Source organism: Chiloscyllium plagiosum, unplaced genomic scaffold (genome assembly GCF_037043375.1).
Source record: "Chiloscyllium plagiosum isolate Xiang-an unplaced genomic scaffold, Cpla_swu_hap1 HiC_scaffold_45, whole genome shotgun sequence".
NCBI lineage: Eukaryota > Metazoa > Chordata > Chondrichthyes > Orectolobiformes > Hemiscylliidae > Chiloscyllium > Chiloscyllium plagiosum.
In genome coordinates, this window is record NW_028270183.1 from 31,216,492 (window position 1) to 31,236,707 (window position 20,216).

At 48.7% G+C, this 20,216-nt stretch overlaps 1 protein-coding gene across 1 annotated transcript in view; it reads right to left on the minus strand.

Moving 5' to 3' along the window:
• The window catches only part of LOC148136444 (hepatic lectin-like), a 57,860-nt gene extending 51,524 nt beyond the window's left edge, over positions 1-6,336 (minus strand). Inside the window, exon 1 of the mRNA XM_087983228.1 lies at positions 6,170-6,336. Coding sequence (XP_087839354.1) covers positions 6,170-6,254 — 85 coding nt within the window. The 5' untranslated portion in view covers positions 6,255-6,336. The remainder of the gene's footprint in view (positions 1-6,169) is intronic.
• Positions 6,337-20,216: the final 13,880 nt, after the last annotated feature.

Sequence of the window (20,216 nt, forward strand, 5' to 3'; positions counted from 1 at the left end):
GTGTTCCCGTGTCTGTGTTCCCGTGTCTGTGTGCCGGTATCTGTGTTCCCGTGTTTGTGTTCCCCTGTGTGTGATCCCATGTCTCTGCTCCCATGCCTGTGTTCCCTTGTCTGTGTTCCCATGTCTGTGTTCCTCTGTCTGTGTGCCCGTGCCTGTGTTCCCGTGTCTGTGTTCCTGTGTCTGCGTGCCCATGTCTCTGCTCCCATGTCTGTGCGCCCGTGTCTGTGTGCTGTTGTCTGTGTTCCCGTGTCTGTGTTCCTGTGTTTGTGTGCCCATGTGTGTGTTCCCGTGTCTGTGTTCCTGTGACTGTGTGCCCGTGCCTGTGTTCCCGTGTCTGTGTTCCCGTGTCTGTGTGCCGGCATCTGTGTTCCCGTGTCTGTGTGCCGGCATCTGTGTTCCCGTGTCTGTGTGCCCATGTCTGTGTTCCCGTGTCTGTTTACCCGTGCCTGTGTTCCTGTGTCTGTGTTCCTGTGGTCTGTGTTCCTGTGTCTGTGTGCCCATGTCTGTGTTCCCGTGTCTGTGTTCCCGTGTCTGTGTGCCCGTGTCTGTGTTCCCGTGTCTGTGTGCCCATGTCTGTGTTCCCGTGTCTGTTTACCTTTGTCTGTGTGCCGGTATCTGTGTTCCCATGTCTGTGCTCCTGTGTCTGTGTTCCTGTGTCTGTGTGCCCATGTCTGTGTTCCCGTGTCTGTATTCCCATGTCTGTGTGCCCGTGTCTGTGTTCCCGTGTCTGTGTGCCCATGTCTGTGTTCCCGTGTCTGTTTACCTTTGTCTGTGTGCCGCTATCTGTGTTCCCGTGTCTGTGTGCCGGTATCTGTGTTCCCGTGTCTGTCTGCCCATGTCTGTGTTCCCGTGTCTGTTTACCTTTGTCTGTGTGCTGGTATCTGGGTTCCCGTGTCTGTGTGCCCGTGTCTGTGTTCCTGTGTCTGTGTGCCGGTATCTGTGTTCCCGTGTCTGTGTGCTGTTGTCTGTGTTCCCGTGTCTGTGTGCCCGTGTCAGTGATCCCATGTCTCTGCTCCCATGCCTGTGTTCCCATGTCTGTGTTCCCATGTCTGCGTTCCTGTGCCTGTGTGCCGGTATCTGTGTTCCCGTGTCTGTGTGCCCATGTCTGTGTTCCCGTGTCTGTGTTCCTTTGTCTTTGTGCCGGTATCTGTGTTCCCGTGTCTGTGTATTGTTGTCTGTGTTCCCGTGTCTGTGTTCCCGTGTCTGTGTTCCCATGTCTGTGTTCCTGTGTCCATGTGCCCATGTCTGTCTTCCCTTGTCTGTGTTCCCGTGTCTGTGTGCCCATGTCTGTGTGCCCATGTCTCTGCTCCCGTGTCTGTGCGCCCGTGTCTGTGTGCTGTTGTCTCTGTTCCCTTGTCTGTGTGCTGGTATCTGTGTTCCCATGTCTGTGTTCCTGTGTCTGTGTTCCTGTGTCTGTGTGCCCATGTCTGTGTTCCCGTGTCTGTGTTCCCGTGTCTGTGTGCCGGTATCTGTGTTACCATGTCTGTGTGCCCATGTCTGTGTTCCCGTGTCTGTTTACCTTTGTCTGTGTGCTGGTATCTGTGTTCCCGTGTCTGTGTGCCCGTGTCTGTGTTCCTGTGTCTGTGTGCCGGTATCTGTGTTCCCGTGTCTGTGTGCTGTTGTCTGTGTTCCCGTGTCTGTGTGCCCGTGTCTGTGTTCCCATGTCTCTGCTCCCATGCCTGTGTTCCCGTGTCTGTGTGCTGTTGTCTGTGTGCCCATGTCTGTGTTCCCGTGTCTGTTTACCTTTGTCTGTGTGCTGGTATCTGTGTTCCCGTGTCTGTGTTCCCATGTCTGCGTTCCTGTGCCTGTGTGCCGGTATCTGTGTTCCCGTGTCTGTGTGCCCATGTCTGTGTTCCCCTGTGTGTGTTCCTGTGTCTTTGTGCCGGTATCTGTGTTCCCGTGTCTGTGTGCTGTTGTCTGTGTTCACGTGTCTGTGTTCCCGTGTCTGTGTTCCCATGTCTGTGTTCCTGTGTCTGTGTGCCCGTGTCTGTGTTCCTGTGTCTGTGTTCCTGTGTCTGTGTGACCATGTCTGTGTTCCTGTGTCTGTATTCCCGTGTCTGTGTGCCCATGTCTGTGTGCCGGTATCCGTGTGCCCGTGTCTGTGTTCCCGTGTCTGTGACCCGTGTCTGTGTGCCCGTGTCTGTGTGCCAGTATCTGTGTTCCCATGTCTGTGTTCCCGTGTCTGTGTGCCGTTATCTGTGCTCCCGTGTCTCTGCTCCCATGTCTCTGCTCCCATGTCTGTGTTCCCGTCTCTGTGTTCCTGTGTCTGTGTGCCCGTGTCTGAGTGCCGGTATCTGTGTTCCCATGTCTGTGTTCCCGTGTCTGTGTGCCGTTATCTGTGCTCCCGTGTCTCTGCTCCCATGTCTCTGCTCCCATGTCTGTGCGCCCGAGTCTGTGTGCTGTTGTCTGTGTGCCCGTGTCTGTGTTCCTGTGTCTGTGTGCCGGTGTCTGTGTTCCCGTGTCTGTGTGCCCGTGTCTGTGTTCCCATGTCTCTGTCCCATGTCTGTGCGCCCGTGTCTGTGTGCTGTTGTCTGTGTTCCCGTGTCTGTGGTCCTTTGTCTGTGTGCCCGTGTCTGTGTGCCCGTGCCTGTGTTCCTAATGGTTGCCCTAACTTGCGTTCCCCGCTTGTCTTTCAGTATGCCCACAGCGCCAGGCAGCTTATCGTGTTTATTAGCAGTGACTAGGCAAAGGGCTGAGCCTGTTGCTGCACTGTACCATATTAACGTCACTGCTGCACCCTGTGCCAGCAGCTGAGTTATCAGAAAGCCTGCTTGTGCTTCAACCGAATGGCTCTGTGCCAAAAGCAGGGGAGGGTAGTGCCCAGTCACCACAAGGACTACAGTCTTCCACCGAGGTCACCAACTTAGAGAGTCAGCGGCAGCCTCTGGTATCAACCCAGGGGCATGGGCAGAGTCAGGGAGCTGCCTGGAGTGGTCAGGGTCTGCACTCCTCCATCACAGGTGATGTGAAACCCCTTTCATCACCAACCCGTCCCCTGTCTCGTCCGTCACTGCTCAGGAACAGGCTGTTTTCTCCTGGAATGGGACCCAGCCAAAGGTCGACTGTGGGAAAATGTGACCGACTCAGTGGTTAGGGCTGGTGGAGATCGGGAACATTTAGAGAGATGTCTCCAGTGAGTGGGTGATTCGGCAGTGCCCTGGCCATACAGTGGAGGAGGTTGGCATGGGTAAGAAAAGTCCCAAGAAGGTGCTGCAGACAATAGCGAGAGTGGGAGAGCAAGAGCCTTAATGTTCAGTTCCAGTTTTCACAGAGAGAGAGAGAGAGAAGCAGCAGAGAGAAGGTGGTGATGCTAACCCAGGGGCAGGGAAAAAGGCCATTGACTGACTTCCTAAACAGTTGGGTGTTCTTGCAAACAGCTGGGACTGCACTGCCCTGGGTGGCACCTACAGGCTAGACTGGCATGGTCTAGGGTCCTAGACCCGACTCTGTATCACCTCATCCACCAGGACATTCAGGCAAAACATGGCACCCATGGCCCCAACTTTACCAAGGGAAAGGTCATGAGGTGGGACAGGTAGCTCTGGGACAGTCACCTGAGGGACAGGCAGCCCTACAACAGGCAGCTCTGGGACAGGCAGCTAAGGAACAGGCAGCTCTGGATAGGCATCTCTGGGACAGGCAGCTCTGAGATAGGCAGCTCTGGGACAGGCAGCTGTGGGACAGGCAGCTAAGGGACAGGCAGCACTGGGACAGGCAGCTAAGGAACAGGCAGCTCTGAGACAGGCAGCTCTGGGACAGGCAGCTGTGGGACAGGCAGCCCTGCAATAGGCAGCTCTGGGACATGCAGCTCTGGGACAGGCAGCTAAGGGACATGAAGCTGTGGGACAGGCAGCTGTGAGACAGGCAGCTCTGAGATAGGCAGCTCTGGGACAGGCAGCTGTGGGACATGCAGCTCTGGGACAGGCAGCTAAGGAACAGGCAGCTCTGAGACAGGCAGCTCTGGGACAGGCAGCTGTGGGACAGGCAGCCCTGCGACAAGCAGCTCTGGGACAGGCAGCTGTGGGACAGGCAGCTCTGGGACAGGAAACTCTGGGACAGGCAGCTCTGAGACAGGCAACTGTGTGACAGGAAACTCTGGGACAGGCAGCTGTGGGACAGGCAGCTGTGGGACAGGCAACTATGGGACAGGAAACTCTGGGACAGGCAGCTGTGGGACTTGCAACAGTGGGACAGGCAGCTCTGGGACAGGCAGCTGTGGGACAGGAAACTCTGTGACAGGCAACTGTGTGACAGGCAGCTGTGGTGTAGGCAGCTGTGGTGTAGGCAGCTCTGGAACAGGCGGCTCTGGAACAGGCAGCAGTGGGACAGGCAGCTGTGGGACAGGCAGCTGTGAGACAGGCAGCTGTGGGACAGGCAGCTCTGGGACCGACAGCTGTGGGACAGGCAGCCCTGCGACAAGCAGCTCTGGGACAGGCAGCTGTGGGACAGGCAGCCCTGGGACAGGCAGCTAAGGAGCAGGCAGCTCTGAGACAGGCAGCTCTGGGAAAGGCAGCTGTGAGACAGGCAGCTCTGGGAAAGGCAGCTGTGGGACAGGCAACTGTGGGACAGGCAGCCCTGCGACAAGCATCTCTGGAACAGGCATCTCTGGAACAGGCAGCTCTGGGACAGGAAACTCAGGGACAGGCAGCTGTGGGACAGGCAGCTCTGGGGCAGGCAGCTGTGGGTTAGGCAGTTCTGGAACAGGCAGCTGTGGGACAGGCAACAGTGAGATAGGCAGCTATGGGGTAGGCAGCTCTGGGACAGGCAGCTGTGGGATAGGCAGCTCTGGGACAGGCAGCTCTGAGACAGGCAACTGTGGGACAGGAAACTCCGGGACAGGCAGCTGTGGGACAGGCAACAGTGGGACAGGCAGCTCTGGGACAGGCAGCTGTGGGACAGGAAACTCTGGGACAGGCAACTGTGGGACAGGCAGCTGTGAGACAGGCAACTGTGGGACAGGAAACTCTGTGACAGGCAACTGTGTGACAGGCAGCTGTGGGACAGGCAGCTGTGGTGTAGGCAGCTCTGGAACAGGCAGCTCTGGAACAGGCAGCTGTGGTACAGGCAGCTGTGAGACAGGTAGCTGTGGGACTGGCAGCTGTGGCAACTGTGAGACAGGCAGCTGTGGGACAGGCAGCTGTGGGACAGGCAGCTCTGAGACCGGCAGCTGTGGGACAGTCAGCTGTGGGACAGTCAGCTCTGGGACAAGCAGCTCTGGGACAGGCAGTATGTGTCCAGCTGAGAAACACCCCCTTGAGGATGTGCCAGCACCAAGGCTGACAAAGTACACAAGGATATCTCGGCAGCGGTGATCTCTTCCCGCTGAAGCAAGTGCTCGGATTGGGTGAGCATTGGACAACAGGAGCATTGTAGGAATGGAGTCAGTCGCTAATGAGGCAGGTTTGGGATAATAACCCAAGGAAACCCTTCGTTCTCAGAAAGAGAAACCTTCCATCGAACGCGATGAAAATGACACAGTGAAATATCAGCACACTTCGCCCTTGTCATCGATATAGTTTGATGGAATACAATACAGTTACATCCATCTCACAACATTAACTCATTCTTTCAAAACTTCATTAATCTCATCCAACAAATTTATCTTAAATAAAATTTCAATGATTTCAATGTGACTGAGTAACACTATCAATTAAAGAGATTGAAGAGGAGATTTCTGACCCCTGTTCTGTCTCATTGATCATCCATCAGTTCTCCTGGAGAAGTGACATTTCCTGACAAGGTGTTACCTCGAGGAGAGGGAAAGGATCTTTTTCACTGTTGTTAATTGATTGTTAAAAATCACACAACACCAGGTTATAGTCCAACAGGTTTAATTGGAAGCACACTAGCTTTCGGAGCGACGCTCCTTCATCAGGTGATAGTGGAGGGCTCAATCCTAACACAGAATTTACGCAAAAATTTACAGTGTGATGTAACTGAAATTATACATTGAAAAATTGATTGTTAAGCCTTTCATCTGTTAGAATACAGTGATAGTTTCACTTCTTTCATGTGTAAATCACAAAACCTTTTTTTAAAAATTGCATTCTCAGGTTAGCTGTAACAATGGGTGATAGCTAGACAATATGTTAATTGATTGGCATATGATAATGAACTCTAGATTTACTCAAACTGAATAAACGACACAGGAATGACCTTTGCGCAGTACCTGCCAGTTCCTGATCTCCTCTGCCTTTTCTCAGTTGATCAAGATGGCCAGCAGTGAGATGTTCGTATCCATCAGTTGGATCCATTGCACAGCTGGAGGAACTTTGTTATCAAGTGAACCCCCGTTTGAAGAACTGAGAGAAATGTTCCTCGCAGTTCCTTTTTCTGTTGTTCTAAAATAAAACACAAACAAAAATTATGCCTGATCAGCAGAAAGCTATTTCAACATTTTGCTTTTGTGCTGGTGTGGGGAGCTGGTCAATGTCTGGAGTCACCTTGGTAAATGAATCAGGCATTCCTCTCCCTTGCTCGGGATTTTAGACAGATATCTCTTCAGATTGTCACAATCTTCAGGAGCCCATTAGCAAGTGCTCTCCGGACTGATATTAGGTCCAATAAGTATGGTCGATAAAGACGATTCATTCAGGTGATGCTTATTTCCCAACTTCACTATAACTAGTTAGAAATAACACACCAATCAGTGGAATCCCAACGTTTTCTTAAATAAGGTCAGGGCATCATGTGGATTTGGAGTCAGTCCTGCTAAACACATCGACAATTTGCCATTTCGCTACGTTGACAGCTTTGAGGGGTATGGTTCAAGAACAAGACTCTTGAAATGTTGTCCTTAAAACAGAACGAACTGATCAAGATTTTCACCTTCAGGCAGTAATTGTGATGTGGAGCCCAGCACTGCAACTCTGCTTCCTGCCTGGCAGTGCTCACCCATGCTGCTCTCACTTTGAGAAAGGGGTGGCACCAGGATCTGTGGAAACAGGTTCGGGGCAGGAATGGAAGTGGGCAGATGCCAAGGCCAGCAGACCCTCCCTCATTCACTGGGACATTGTAATTGAGTGTGAGGTGCGGTCCCCCTCGTTCCTGAGCCTCTGGCCCTTCCTCACTCTGCCATGATTCCCGTGTACCTTCCTTACCTCCCCTGCTCCCTCATGTTCCCCATGGCCACACTGTGTCCACTCACCCAGTATCCACTCTGGACAGAATCCATGAGCTCTATAATAAGGCTTAGAGTTACTCATGAGATTCTCAAAGTAAGCAAGTAGTCATTCAAAGGTCTCTTCGAAAAACTTCGACTTCTCTTTAAATTGTCCATCAAAACAAGCTACCAATCCCCTTGCTGTCTGTCAATATCTCCTGCTGAGCTATATCTGTGTGGAGTTCCAGCGCAGATACACCAACAGAGCTTCCAGAGAAAAATACATTGAAACCGTTTGAAGTAGTGGGAGAGATAACTATCTGCTCCTCCTCTTCAAAAGGCTAAATGCACAGCAATCCTACAGAACAGCAGAATCACAAGAGGATGTTGACAGGTTAGGATCTTAACCTCAGAGCTGTTGAACGTGCGAGGGTACGTTTTAAAGGGAAAGGAAAAGGGAAGAGAGGGGCTGGGAATGGAAAGGAAGGGAAGAGAAGGGGAAGGAAAGGGAAGGGAAGAGAAGGGAAGGGAAGGGAAGGGAAGGGAAGAGAAGGGAAGGGAAGGGAAAGGAAGGGAGGGGAAGGAAACCGAAAGGGTAATGACCCCATAGAAACGCTCACAGTAGATGAATGAAACTTCAGAAGTCAGTGTCTCCCAAATACCCACCCGCCAACCTCTCACTCTGCTCATGTGGTCTGCCCCCATTCCCCACCAGCGATGGCAGGTCCATCAGCCCGACACTGAACAGCACCATCACTGACAGTTTGTCCTCGACCTTACTGCTCAAAGCTATTCACATCAGACAGGAACAGAGTTGACCAGGCATGAGGCCTGCACACCCTTCAGCCTGATGGAGGGGATGGTGTGCCATATCACAGGGCCAACCCTGCCACATCTGTGTGACAGTGTCAACTTCACAACTTTCAGAACTTCATAGATTGAAAGAATCACCAACAACTCTTTGTGGAATAAATTGTTTCCAAAGATGAAAGGGACAAGAAGAAACGATTATAGAGGAATTAAAAGCAACATGCAGACGACATGGTGTCTCAGTGGTTAGCAGTGCTGCATCATCGTGCCCGGGACCCAGTTTCGATTCCAATCCTCAGGCGACTGTCTGTGTTGACTTTGCATATTCTCCCCGTGTCTGCGTGTGTTTTCTGCGGGTGCACCGGTTTCTTCTCACAGTCCAGGGATGTACAGTTTCGGGTGAATTGGCCATGCTAAATTGTTCATTGTATTCAGGGGTGTGTAGGTGAGGTGCATTAATTAGGGGGAAACGTAGAGTAGTGGGGAGGGCAATAGGTCTGGGTGAGTTACTCTTTGGAGGGTCAGTGTGGAATTGTTGAGCCAAATCGCCTGTTTCCACACTGTCAGGAGTCGATGATTCTAATTTAAATAAGAATGAGCCAAAGCAACATGAACAAGCTGTCCCCTTGGCAAGGGGAGGTCACATGACTTGATAACCTGCTGCCTCATGACAAATGTCATCAAGAGGGTCCGCACTCTCCTGAAGGATGGTGGTTCAATCCTGGTCAGGCTGTTTCTAACAGATAGCTCACTCTGAATGGAACAGGGAGCAGGAGAGCTCCTCCTGATAGAAAGACAAGCTCCAGAGGAGAGAACTCCAGATTTTGTCCTTCCATTCTGAACCGATCCTCACATACAGGATCCGTATCCCTTTATTCCCTTCCTATTTGGGTGGCACGGTGGCACAGTGGTGAGCACTGCAGCCTCACATCACTAGAGGCACGGGTTCAATTCCCACCTCAGGTAACTGTCTGCTGTGGTGTTTGCACATTCTCCCTGTGGCTGCGTTGGTTTCCTCCGGGAGCTCCAGTTTCCTCCCATAGTCCAAAGATGTGCAGATTAGGTGAGTTGGCCATGCTAAAATGAGGGGGTAAATTCGGGGAATGTGTCTGGGTAGTTTGCTCTTCGGAGGGTAGGTGTGGACTTGTTGGGCTAAAGGGCCTGTTTCCACACTGTAAGTAATCTAATCTATTCATGGATCTGTATCGGTGTCTCTTAAATGCTGCTATTGTATCTGCTTCCACCACCTCCTCTGGCAGCACGTTCCAAGCACTGACCACCCTTTGTGGCAAAAACCTGCCTCTCACAAATCTTTTAAACATTTCCCCTCACGCCTTGAACCTGTCCCCCCTTGTAACTATCCCTCCACCCTGGGAAAACGCCTCATACATTCCACTCTATCTGTGCCATTCACAATCTTATAAACTTCTATAAGGTAAACCCTCAAACTCCTGCGTTCCAGTGAAAACTAACCTAGTCTATCCAGCCGTCTTCTTAGCTAAACCCCCGTTCCTCCCCTACCCCCGCCCCCCCACCCACCATACCAGGCAACATCCTGGTCAACATTTTCTGGACCCTCTCCAAAGCATCAACTTCCTTCTGGGAGTGTGGTGAGCAGAATTGTACGCAGTATTCCAAGTATAGACTAACTAAAGTTCTGTAAAGCTGCAGCATAACTTGCCTATCCTTATTCTCAGTGTCCCTTCCAGTGAAGGTCAGCATGTCATTGGCCTTTGTTACTGCCTTATCGAGCTGCACGGCCACCTTCAATGATCTGCGGGCCTGTACATCCAGATCCCTCCGAAGGGTCCTGCCATTCACTGTATCATTTCCACCTGACTTTGAACTACCAAAATACATCACTTCACATTTGTTGGGATTAAACTCCATCTGCAATTTTTCTGTCCATACCTCCAACTGATCCATATCCTGCGGAATCCTCTGACAGTCCTCCTCGCGATCCACAACTCCACCAATCTTTCTATCATCCACAAACTCACTAATCAGACCAGCTACGTTTCCTCCAAATCATTTCTATCGGTCACGAACAGCAGAGTTCCCAGAGTGGGGGAACTCAATTACTGTGGGTCACGAGTTCAAGTTGAGAGGGGAAAAGTTTCAAGGAGGTGGTGGGTGCTTGAAACACATTGCCAGCGGAGGTGGCATTGGTGGGCATGATAGCATCATTGAAGAACTATTCAGACAGATACATGAATGGGCAGGGCGCATAGGGTTACGGATCCTTAGAAAATAGGTGACTGGTTTACATAGAGCATCTGGATTGGGATAGGCTAGGTGGGCCGAAGGGCGTGTTCCTGTGCTGTAATTTTCTTAGCTCTTTGTTCTCGTAATGTTAGCCTTGGTTCTTACCTCTCCCTCAACTTCTGCATCTATTGGCCTGGTCCTCATGTTCCCCTCCCTCTGCCACACTAGTTTAAACCCTCCCCAAACACTCTATGAAGTACACCCTCCCCCCCGCCCCACCCCCCCAAGGATATCAGTCCCAGCCCTGCCCAAGCGCAACCCCTCCAGTTTGTACAGGCCCCACCTCCCACTGGAGCTAGTCCCAGTGCCCAATGAGCCTGAAACCCTCCCCCTCCCACCTCCGTCAGCCACGTGTTCATGGCAATGGTCAGAATCCTGAGGTAACAACCTTTGAGGTCCTGCCTTTTAACTTTCTTCCTAGTTCTCTATGTTCTGCTCTCAGGACCTCATCCCTTTTTGTTCCCTGTTGTTAGTATCAATAGGTGCCATGACCACTGGCTGTTCACCCTCCCCCTGCAGAATGTTGTGGACCTGCTCCAAGACATCCAGGACCCGAGCACCAGGGGGCAGCACACCACCCTGGACTCGGCCACGGAAACATCTATCTATTCCTCTTACTGATGAGTTCCCTGTACAGCATTTCTATGACTAGCTCGCCCTCCCTCTGTAGCAGAGCCAATCACAGTGGCATGAATTTGGCTGTTGCTGTTATCCCTTGAAAGACCATTTCTCTCAACAGTTCCCAAAAAGATCATAGAGTCAGAGAATCATAGAGATGTGCAGCATGTAAACAAACCCTTCAGTCCAACTCATCCATGAAAACCATCTATCCCAACTCAATCTAGACCAACCTGCCAGCACCCGGCCCATATCCCTCCAAACCCTTCCTGTTCATACACACATCCAGATGCCATTTAAATATTGCAATTGTACCTGCCTCCACCACTTCCTCTGGCAATATGTTCCATACATGTACCACTCTCTGCATGAATACGTTGCCCCTTGGGTCTCTTTTATATCTTTCCCCTCTCACCTAAACCTCTAGTTCTGGATTCCCCCACCCCAGGAAAAGACTTTGTCTATTTACCCTATCCATGCTCCTATTGATTTTATAAACCTCCATCGTGTCACCCCTCAGCCTCCAATACTCCAGGGAAAACAACCTCAACCTATTCAACTACTCCTTATAACTCAAAACCTCCAATCCTGGCAACATCCTTGTAAACACTTTCTGATCCCTTTCAAGTTTCACAACATCCTTCCGATAAGAAGGAGACCAGAATTGCACACAATATTCCAAAAGTGGCCTAACCAATGTCTTGTACTGCCGCAACATGACCTCCCAACTCCTGTACTCAATACTCTGTCTCATGTTAATCTGTTTTGCAGGGGAATAGCCACATGAAAATTCTTGCACTGCCTGGTTAGCCCTCCTGCTCTGCCTGGTGGTCACCCATTCCTTTCCTGCCTGTGGACTGTGTGCCCCTGGTGTGACCACATCCCTAAATATGCGAACCACGACAGCCTGTCCCATGGAAGCTCCACAGTGTCCCCGCTCCAACTCCGAAACTCAGGATCCCAGGATCTGTAGATGGAGCAATTTCCTCTCCCCATGTAATTCCCAGGCACTGGGAATGTGCCCACCTTCCCACATCGAGCAAGAGGAGCAGACAATCACTTGGAGATCTCCTACCGTGCCTTACCTCTTTAACGTTATTTATCCTTACAATTTCAAATACTACACTTTTAATACTACACTGAAGCTGCTGGTGAGCTCTGCTCCAATAACTATTTCTCAAATCTCAGCTGCTACTCACCAACAACAGTTTCCAGAAGTAATTTCCGCTCGTGCTCCTTTACTCACTGGAACTCTCGCTGCCAACCGTCCTCTCTCGATGTTCTGTCTCATCTGAACCTTACTTATCCTCTCTCTTTGGTTGGATGAGGAAGGAGCAATAAAATGCCACAGGAATTTCATGTTCGGGTTGACTGTTCCATAATGCCCGACACACCCACACTGCCTGTCAGCTCCACTCAAGGACCGGATTTTATCTCAAATCTTTATTCATAAAAAGTCTTTGTCCATCCACATTCTCACAATATTCTTGCTGAATGAAGACTACAAAATCCTGTCTGAGGCCATCGCCAGAATTCGGTTCTATACAGTTATATTTCAAGTAAATAAACAAAACATTGGACTCTGACTCTGTCTGAAAAACCAACGACCTCTCTTCCACCTACAACACTAATATTTACATACACTGGGGGACTGGGAGAGTCCGGTTACTGAATAGATGCCCATTTACCTTCAGCAGAAAGATAGTGGTCTTCAGTGCATCCCTCAGCATGTAGTCCTGGACCTTGGATTGTGCCAGTCTTTAACACTCAGTCAGGGTCAACTCCTTGTTCTGAAAGACCAAAAAGGTTTGGGCAGACCAATGAGCGTTTTTCACTGGACTAATGGTCCTCCAGGCACAGTCAGTGTGTGTGGCAGTGTGCGTCCCGGGGAACAGACTGTAGGGCGTGGAGTCCCACATCAAGGAGCTGCTCAGGACAACCCTCGACACACACCACTGCATCTTCCTCCAGGCTTCCTTTGCAAAGGCACATCCCAGCAGGAGGTGTGTGACAGTGTCAACCCCACCACAGCTACTTCGAGGGCAGTTTACGCTGGCACAGACCGACTGGGCATACATAAAAGATCTCACACATTTGTCCCTGGGGATGGTATTCCACGATATCCTTCCCACCCGCACTATCTGTGGAATCCACTCCCAGAGTGGGAAGGATCAACCTCTCAGCGTCTTCGGATAGGATGGATCCAAGGGGTCACATGCTTGAGTGAGAGAAACCTGTGGATGAATCCAACTCTGGGAATCTACAGCAGCAGAACTTTAAAGAATAACACTGCACAAGATTCAGAGCGTGGATACTTACAGAGACAGGCACTGTAACTGAATTCCAACACTCATCAGGTCAGAGCCAAGTTGAGCTCTGAGATTAACTTAATTACTTGAGAGGATGTATTTTGATTGCTCCATGTAATAAAGTATGAATCATTATTTCAGCCCTGGATTGTCTGCCAGATTAATTAATAAATAGCCAATTTAAAGGGAACTTGTGGTGATTTATTCACAATCACTGTACAAAATGGGCTATAGGAAAACATTCAAGATGCCGGACTGAGACTTATTCAACTTTCCCACCTCACCCACTTGCTGTTATCAGGCACGACGTGCAAGTTTCGGAGGGTGTGACCATGAGCCTCTTGATTTCTGTTCCAGTACCAAAGGCAATGAACAGACATAAGCAGAACACTGATAAAACAGCAAGGATTTTATTAAACTAGTAATGAAGCAAAAACAAGATAATCAATGTTAAATTACTGAATACATTTTCAAACACAAATTACAGCATATAGTGAAATGCATGGCTGTTTCACACATTTCATGCATACATTTTAGCAATTTACATAGATGTAATGTTTAGAGTTTAAAAAAATCACAAGATTCAAATGTCATTGTCAGTGAAATAGGTGCACAGGGGAATGTTCCTATCACCGAGCCCCCTCACTATCCTGACTTGGAAATATAACACTGCTCCTTCTCTGTCACTTGGTCAAAATCCTGGAATTCCCCTCGTCCAATGGCATTGTGGGTAACACCACAGCAGGAAACTACATATTCTGTATAGGTGGGTTGTTCAGGAAGGTTCTAGAAGAATACTGCTGGACTAGTTTGGTGTGGCTGGGATTCGGGGAAATCCAAAGTGTAAAGTAAGTTTCATGCTTAATGGAGCTGTTCAGTTTAACTGCTGTAAAGGCACATGGACGAGAATAAATCCGGAAACTCAGTGAGAAGTGAAGAGCAGGTTCTCTGTATTCAATAGCTCTAGCATCCATCTTATTTATTGTGGCTAATTCTCTGTCAAGCCCGATTTCTCCAGCTCTGGATCAATGTCAAACTTCCAGGGTCGGGGTGAGCACTGGGGACCGTAGCAATGTTTAAAAGCAGCAAGGTCTAATGTAATGTAGGTTAGATAACTATGGGGCCTGGTGGTTAAACAGCGAATAAGGTGAGAGAATGAGACTGTGTGTGTATGTGTGTATGTGTGAAGGAGTGGAGAGTGTGATGCTGGAAAAGCACAACAGGATTCCTGATGAAGGGCTTATGCTCAAAACTTTGATTCTCCTGCTCCTCAGATGCTGCCTGATCTGCTGTGCTTTTCCAGCTCCAAAGTCTCAACTCAGATCTCAAGCATCTGCAGTCCTCACTTTCGCCTCTGTAAGGGAGGATCCCTCTTTGTTAGTCCTGTCCCATGAACATAGTGGCTGCTAGGCCATTACAGCGTCTGTGAAGGGGAATGACAAATTGCAAGTGTGTGTCTGGGTGCAGAGCGACCTGTTAAAGATGACAAAGTCCAAGAATGCCCCTCTTGCAGTGGATGTCCAATGAATGGCAAATTCTCCCAGGTCGATGGTCTAAAATTGGATGAGGGAAGCATAATTAGGTACGTTTAGTTAGACTGGAAGTGCTGGAGCAAGAGAAGGCCATTCAGCCCCTCAAATCGACATATTTAACATCAGCAAGGCTGAATATAGAATGTAGAATAGTACAGCACAGTACATGTCTTTCGGCCCTTGATGTTGTGCCAGCCTTTTATCCAGCTCTAAGATCAATCTAACTATCCTCCATGTACCTGTCCAAGAGTCACTTAAATGTCCCTAATGTGTCTGACCAGACTGCCACTGGCAGGGCATTCCACACAACTGGCATCACATCTCGGTCTCTAACTCCACTTTCCTGCCAGCTCCCCTTTAACCCATTATTAATTAAAAAGCTGTCTATCTCTTCGTCAAATTTACTCAATTTCCCAACATCCACCCTACTTTGGGGAAGTGATTTAGCAGAATCACGACACTTTGAGCAAGGTCATTTCTCCTCATCGCTGATTGAAGTCCACTATTCACCACCACTTCTCGATCGCTCATCATCAGAGACCCCTCCCACCCCAATGAAAATCTCTTCCAACCTCTTCGGTCAGGTAGAAGATACAGAAGCTTAAACACACGCACTGACAGGTTGAAGAACAGCTTCCTCCCTGCTGTTATTCTTCTGAATGGACCTGGCTCATTTCCGATTGAATATTGCTTTTCTGTGCACCCTCTTGGCAGCATGTCTTTGTATCCTTTGCCCTGTTTGATGGTCTTTGCATGTGATGCTCCCTCTGCACATTTACACTGTACTTAGCGACAGGGGACAAGAATAAATCAAATCAAATCTCTCAAGTTACCAGCCCTAAACAGTGGACAATATCAAGCACAGTCTCACTAATGCCTTGGACAAGTGCAGAAATATTTCCCTACTCTTTCACTCTATTCCTTCAACAATAAATGCTGAAATTCCATGAGGCCTCCTTACTCCCTGCTGAATCTACAGGCTGGTTTCCTGCAGTTCCTGCACGAGGAAACCAATATCCCTCTGCATTAAAGCAATCTGAAGCTTCTCGCAATTTCAGTTGATCTTGGTTGCTTTTTTTAAATGGGAATCAGCTCGAAAGGTTTCCCCACACAACAAGGAGCATGATGCTTGAGTTGACATTGACACTCAATGAATCTGGCTGATGGAGTTATAGAGTCATGAAGAAGTACAGCGTGGAAAGAGGTCCTTCGGTCCAACTCGTCCATGCTGACCAGTTATTCTAAATCAATCTAGTCCCATTTCCCAGCATTTGCTCCATATCCCTCTAAACTCTACCTATTCATATACCCATCCAGATGTCTTTAAAATGCTGTAATTGTACCAGCCTCTATCATGTCCTCTGGCAGCTCATTCCATACACGTGCACCACCTTCTGTGTGATTGCAATGAGTTGCCTTTCTATTCTTCCAGGCAGAATGGATAAACTCACACTTATTCACATTAAACTCCATCTGCAAAATTGGGGTCCATTTGCCAAACCTATCCAGTGTAAATTCCTTACTTCACTGCACCTCACATTCTCTCCATTTTAGTGTGACCTGAAATTTGGCGAGAATATGTTTTATCCCTGCAGCAAGTCAAGGTCCAACAAAACCTCTGGCCAGGCCTCACACAGAGAGAAACCCTCCATGAAACCCACCAAAACCCACACTTCACCAAAGAAACCGAAGATTCCGCTTTGAGACCAAATGAACATTGGATGGTCAGCTGCAGTTAGACACCTGACCTCCCTGTTATTATACAGTGACATCAGTCACTCTCTGCACTAAAAACAGAATTATATGTGAAGAAGGACTGAGAAATCATGACTACAGCCTGCAAATTCCACTCTCGTTTCCTTCAGTACTTTCAGTAGAGCCCAGTGACTCTTTCATATTAAGTTGCATTAATTCCTAAATATCCTTTCTGTTTATTTCCAACAATTGTTTAATTTCCTCCATTTATACAACACCCTCCCATGACATGGGAAATCCAGCAACAGGACAGATTGTTTACTCTGCTCTGTATCTATCCACTTTGTGGCTCAATGGACATAAACTGTCTAAATTTTACTTTTTATACAATTCATCTCTTTGGAAACTTGCAAATTTCACATCTTTGTTGTTTCCTATTACTGTGATAACTGTGGTCTATCACAACAGCTAATCTCTAAATCTCGAGCTCTTTCTGTCTGACATTGAAAACCTTATCCCCAGTGATTGGAGACTTTGAATGTTGTGTTTGCGATGGGACCAACTGATCGCTTGGGATCTAAAGTCAGACTTGCCTCTGTGAAGCTAATGTGTTCGCACAAGCTTCGATGAAGCTTGCAGTATCATGGGTCGTTCGCAGGTCTGATATAGTGTTTCTTTGTTGCTGGAATTGGAGGAGATTCGATGTATACACCTTATTTGTCACAATCTCGACATCGGAGGTCACATTTTGTGATGAATTCAGGTAGAATTTGAGGAATAATCTGCATCAGGACAGTTTGATTTATTCCAGGTAAGTCCTCAGTTGACTGGGTTTTGGTGACCCTGTGAGCACATATTGAGATAGACACCAACACAGGGAACAATTGTCCTCAGGATCTCTTCTTGCTGGCTTCATATGACAGTCCTCACTTCAATCATCTCAGTCTCCTTTTTCCACATCTCCTTTATGCTGTTCGAGACATATTTTCTCCACATTATTTACCATGTGACAAACATATGAAGACATATACAATCAAGATACTGTGTACCGAAATTTGAACATTCGAACTCATCGACAGCCAGAGAAATCTGGCCTGACAGAAAATTGGCCAAACTAAATTAACCAGCAGCCAGCAACTATCGGCTGCAGAGAACAGTGAAATCCGAGGTCAAAGAGCTTACAAAGGTTCGGGGGGAAGCAGATACAGCCAGCCTGAGGTCTGTGTGAGGTGAAGTGTCAATCCGAACTTTCTGAAACGGTGACTCCTAGCCCAGTGCTGGGGGATGTGCACCTCACACCTCCCCTGACATGGCAACAGTGAAAGTGGTTGGTGCCAACCCATTGGACGCTTTGAACGCTGCCCATGGTCCCATTGGCTAAAGGCCACAGAGCATTCCGGAAGATCTGGGCCAAGGGGGATAAGGACATAATTGAACCACAAACTGAGTTCTCTGCCCCTGTGTCTACCTCACTGACAAGAACACTTGGGTAAAGTGTTTTTAATAACACATTAACTGGCCCAAATCACAAGCAACATTGGTGCCCCTGGGTGTTATTTGATTAGAAGGGTTGTGTAATCTCCGAAGTTGAACCGCATTAACCTTGAACTCTTGGATATTCTGGCCTCAGCCTGATTTAAACGACAAACTGCTCGATGTGATAACCAACTTCAAGTGGGTGAAAGAAGGAGTGGGTGAATGGGATAAGCTTTCAGAGTTAGTACAGGATTGGGGAATCACGGAATGCAACAGGTGATCAGGACTTGGAATGTACTGACTGAGAAGACTGCAGAGACAGGATCAATTGAGGCCTTCAAAAACGCATCGGAATTTATCTGAAAAGGAAGAGGATGCAGGGATGGGGTGAGTTGGAGGCATAACGAGCCAGCATAGACACAATGGGCTGAACGACCTCCTTCTCTACTGTGTCCATTATATAATGTCGTATGAAAGGAAATCTAAACCAGGCTAGTACAGGGAGTGGGGCTGCCAAAGGATCGACTCCCTCTGGAAAGGTGGGGTGGGTAGGTGTCTCCAACCTTCACTCTTGTTCTTCCATTTTCTCCCAATCTATCCCGAAACCATTAACCCCATGGTCCATGATTCCACCGTCCCAGGATATTGTGTATTTAATTGTTCAGTCTTGCATTGGCATCTCGAATGGTGTGAAGTGTGGACACTTTTGCTTTGCCAGCCTGGTGTGCGGCCTGTGGGTTGTCTCGATCACTGAGCAAACACTGAAGCCCCTGCTATGGTCTACCTCACTGAGTCTAAAACTGCCCGAAAGTGTACTCCATTCGTCTGGCTCCTCTGCTCTGCTCTGCTGGTTGGACCTTTTTCCCTCCAGTTCCTGTTTCACTTTCTCCCAGCACCCTAACTGCTTCACCTTCTCCCATTCTGTATCTCGTAGCCACTCCATGCAGCTGGGTATTGCTACCGCTTTGCTGGGTTTTAAACCTTTCCTCCAGCTCTCAGTGCTGCTCTGAGTTCCTCCCACTATCCAAAGATGTGCAGTTTAGGGTGAATTGGCCGTGGTACATTGCCAACAGTGTTAGGTCCATTAGTCAGGGGGAAATGTAGGAAAATGAGTCGAGGTGAGTTACTCTTCAGAGGGTTGGTGTTGACCTGTTGGACCGAAGGGCCTGGCTCCACATTGTTGGGAATCTAATCGAATCGAATATCAGCTGCTTTTCTTTTACTTCTCTAATATTCCCCAACCCTTTTTATATCTCTCACCTCCTGTGTTACAATATTAATTAATGCTACTCCCATGGATCCCTGACCCCACTGCCTAGTTCTTCCGACCTTGGATTCAACTTCCTTGCATTTGTTTTCTGTGTCCCAGACCCCTGGGATCTCACCATGCCCAAATGAACTCAGAACAATAATCTGATGACATACACAAGATCCCCCGTTCCAGCCCCATGACTGAACCCCACACGGTTTTTCCCAGCAATCACCAGCAAAGGTCTCTCCACAGGCTTGACACATTAATGTGAATGTGCATGAGGCTCGCAGTGCAATCCGCAGAATGTAGCAGGAGAGGAGCTGAAGGCCATGGAACCAGCGACGCTCGCCACTGCAGGATTCAGCCTGGGAGAGCCCGTGGAGTGTTAACTCAGCGTAGGCAGGAATAGAGAGAGCAACAGCTGCATTTGCCATGTGGCTATGCACAGAGTGCACAGTCAGCTTTGGTAACCTACAGCCGGTACTGCAGTAGCAAAACAAACAGGCAGATTGTCACTGAGGCAGCGGGGGAAGTCGGTGGAAATTGTGATCCCAAGATAACTCCAACCACACAGAACAGCAGGTGACAGGGAGTATGGCCTGGGCTGGGGAGAAAGAAGTTCATGAATCTCTTCCTTTAATTTACTTTAGCATAGGAAAGGGATACGTATGTACCACAGGGCAAGAGTTAAAGCTGGGCAAAAGGCAATTACAATGTGATTAGGCAAGATTTAGGATGCATAGGGTGAGGAAGGAAACTGCAGGGGTTGGCACAATTGAAATATGCAGCTTATTCAAGGAACAGCTATTGTGTGTCCTTGATAAGTACGTACTGGTCAGGCAAGGGGAAAGTGGTCGAGTGTGGGAACTGTGGTTTACGAAGGAAATGGAATCTGTTGAGAAGGTGAAGAAAGTTAATGTTACGATGAGCTGTGATTGCTCAGTTAGGGCGCTTGAGAGTTACAGATTAGACAGGCAAGACCTAAAGAGAGAGCTAAGAAGAGCCAAGAGGGGACATTAGATGTCGTTGGCAGATCAAGGAAAACCCTAAGGCTTTCTATAGGTATATCAGGAATAAAAGAATGACGAGAGTAAGATTAGGGCCAATCAAGGATATTAGTGGAAAGTTGTGCATGGAGTCAGAGGAGATAGGGGAAG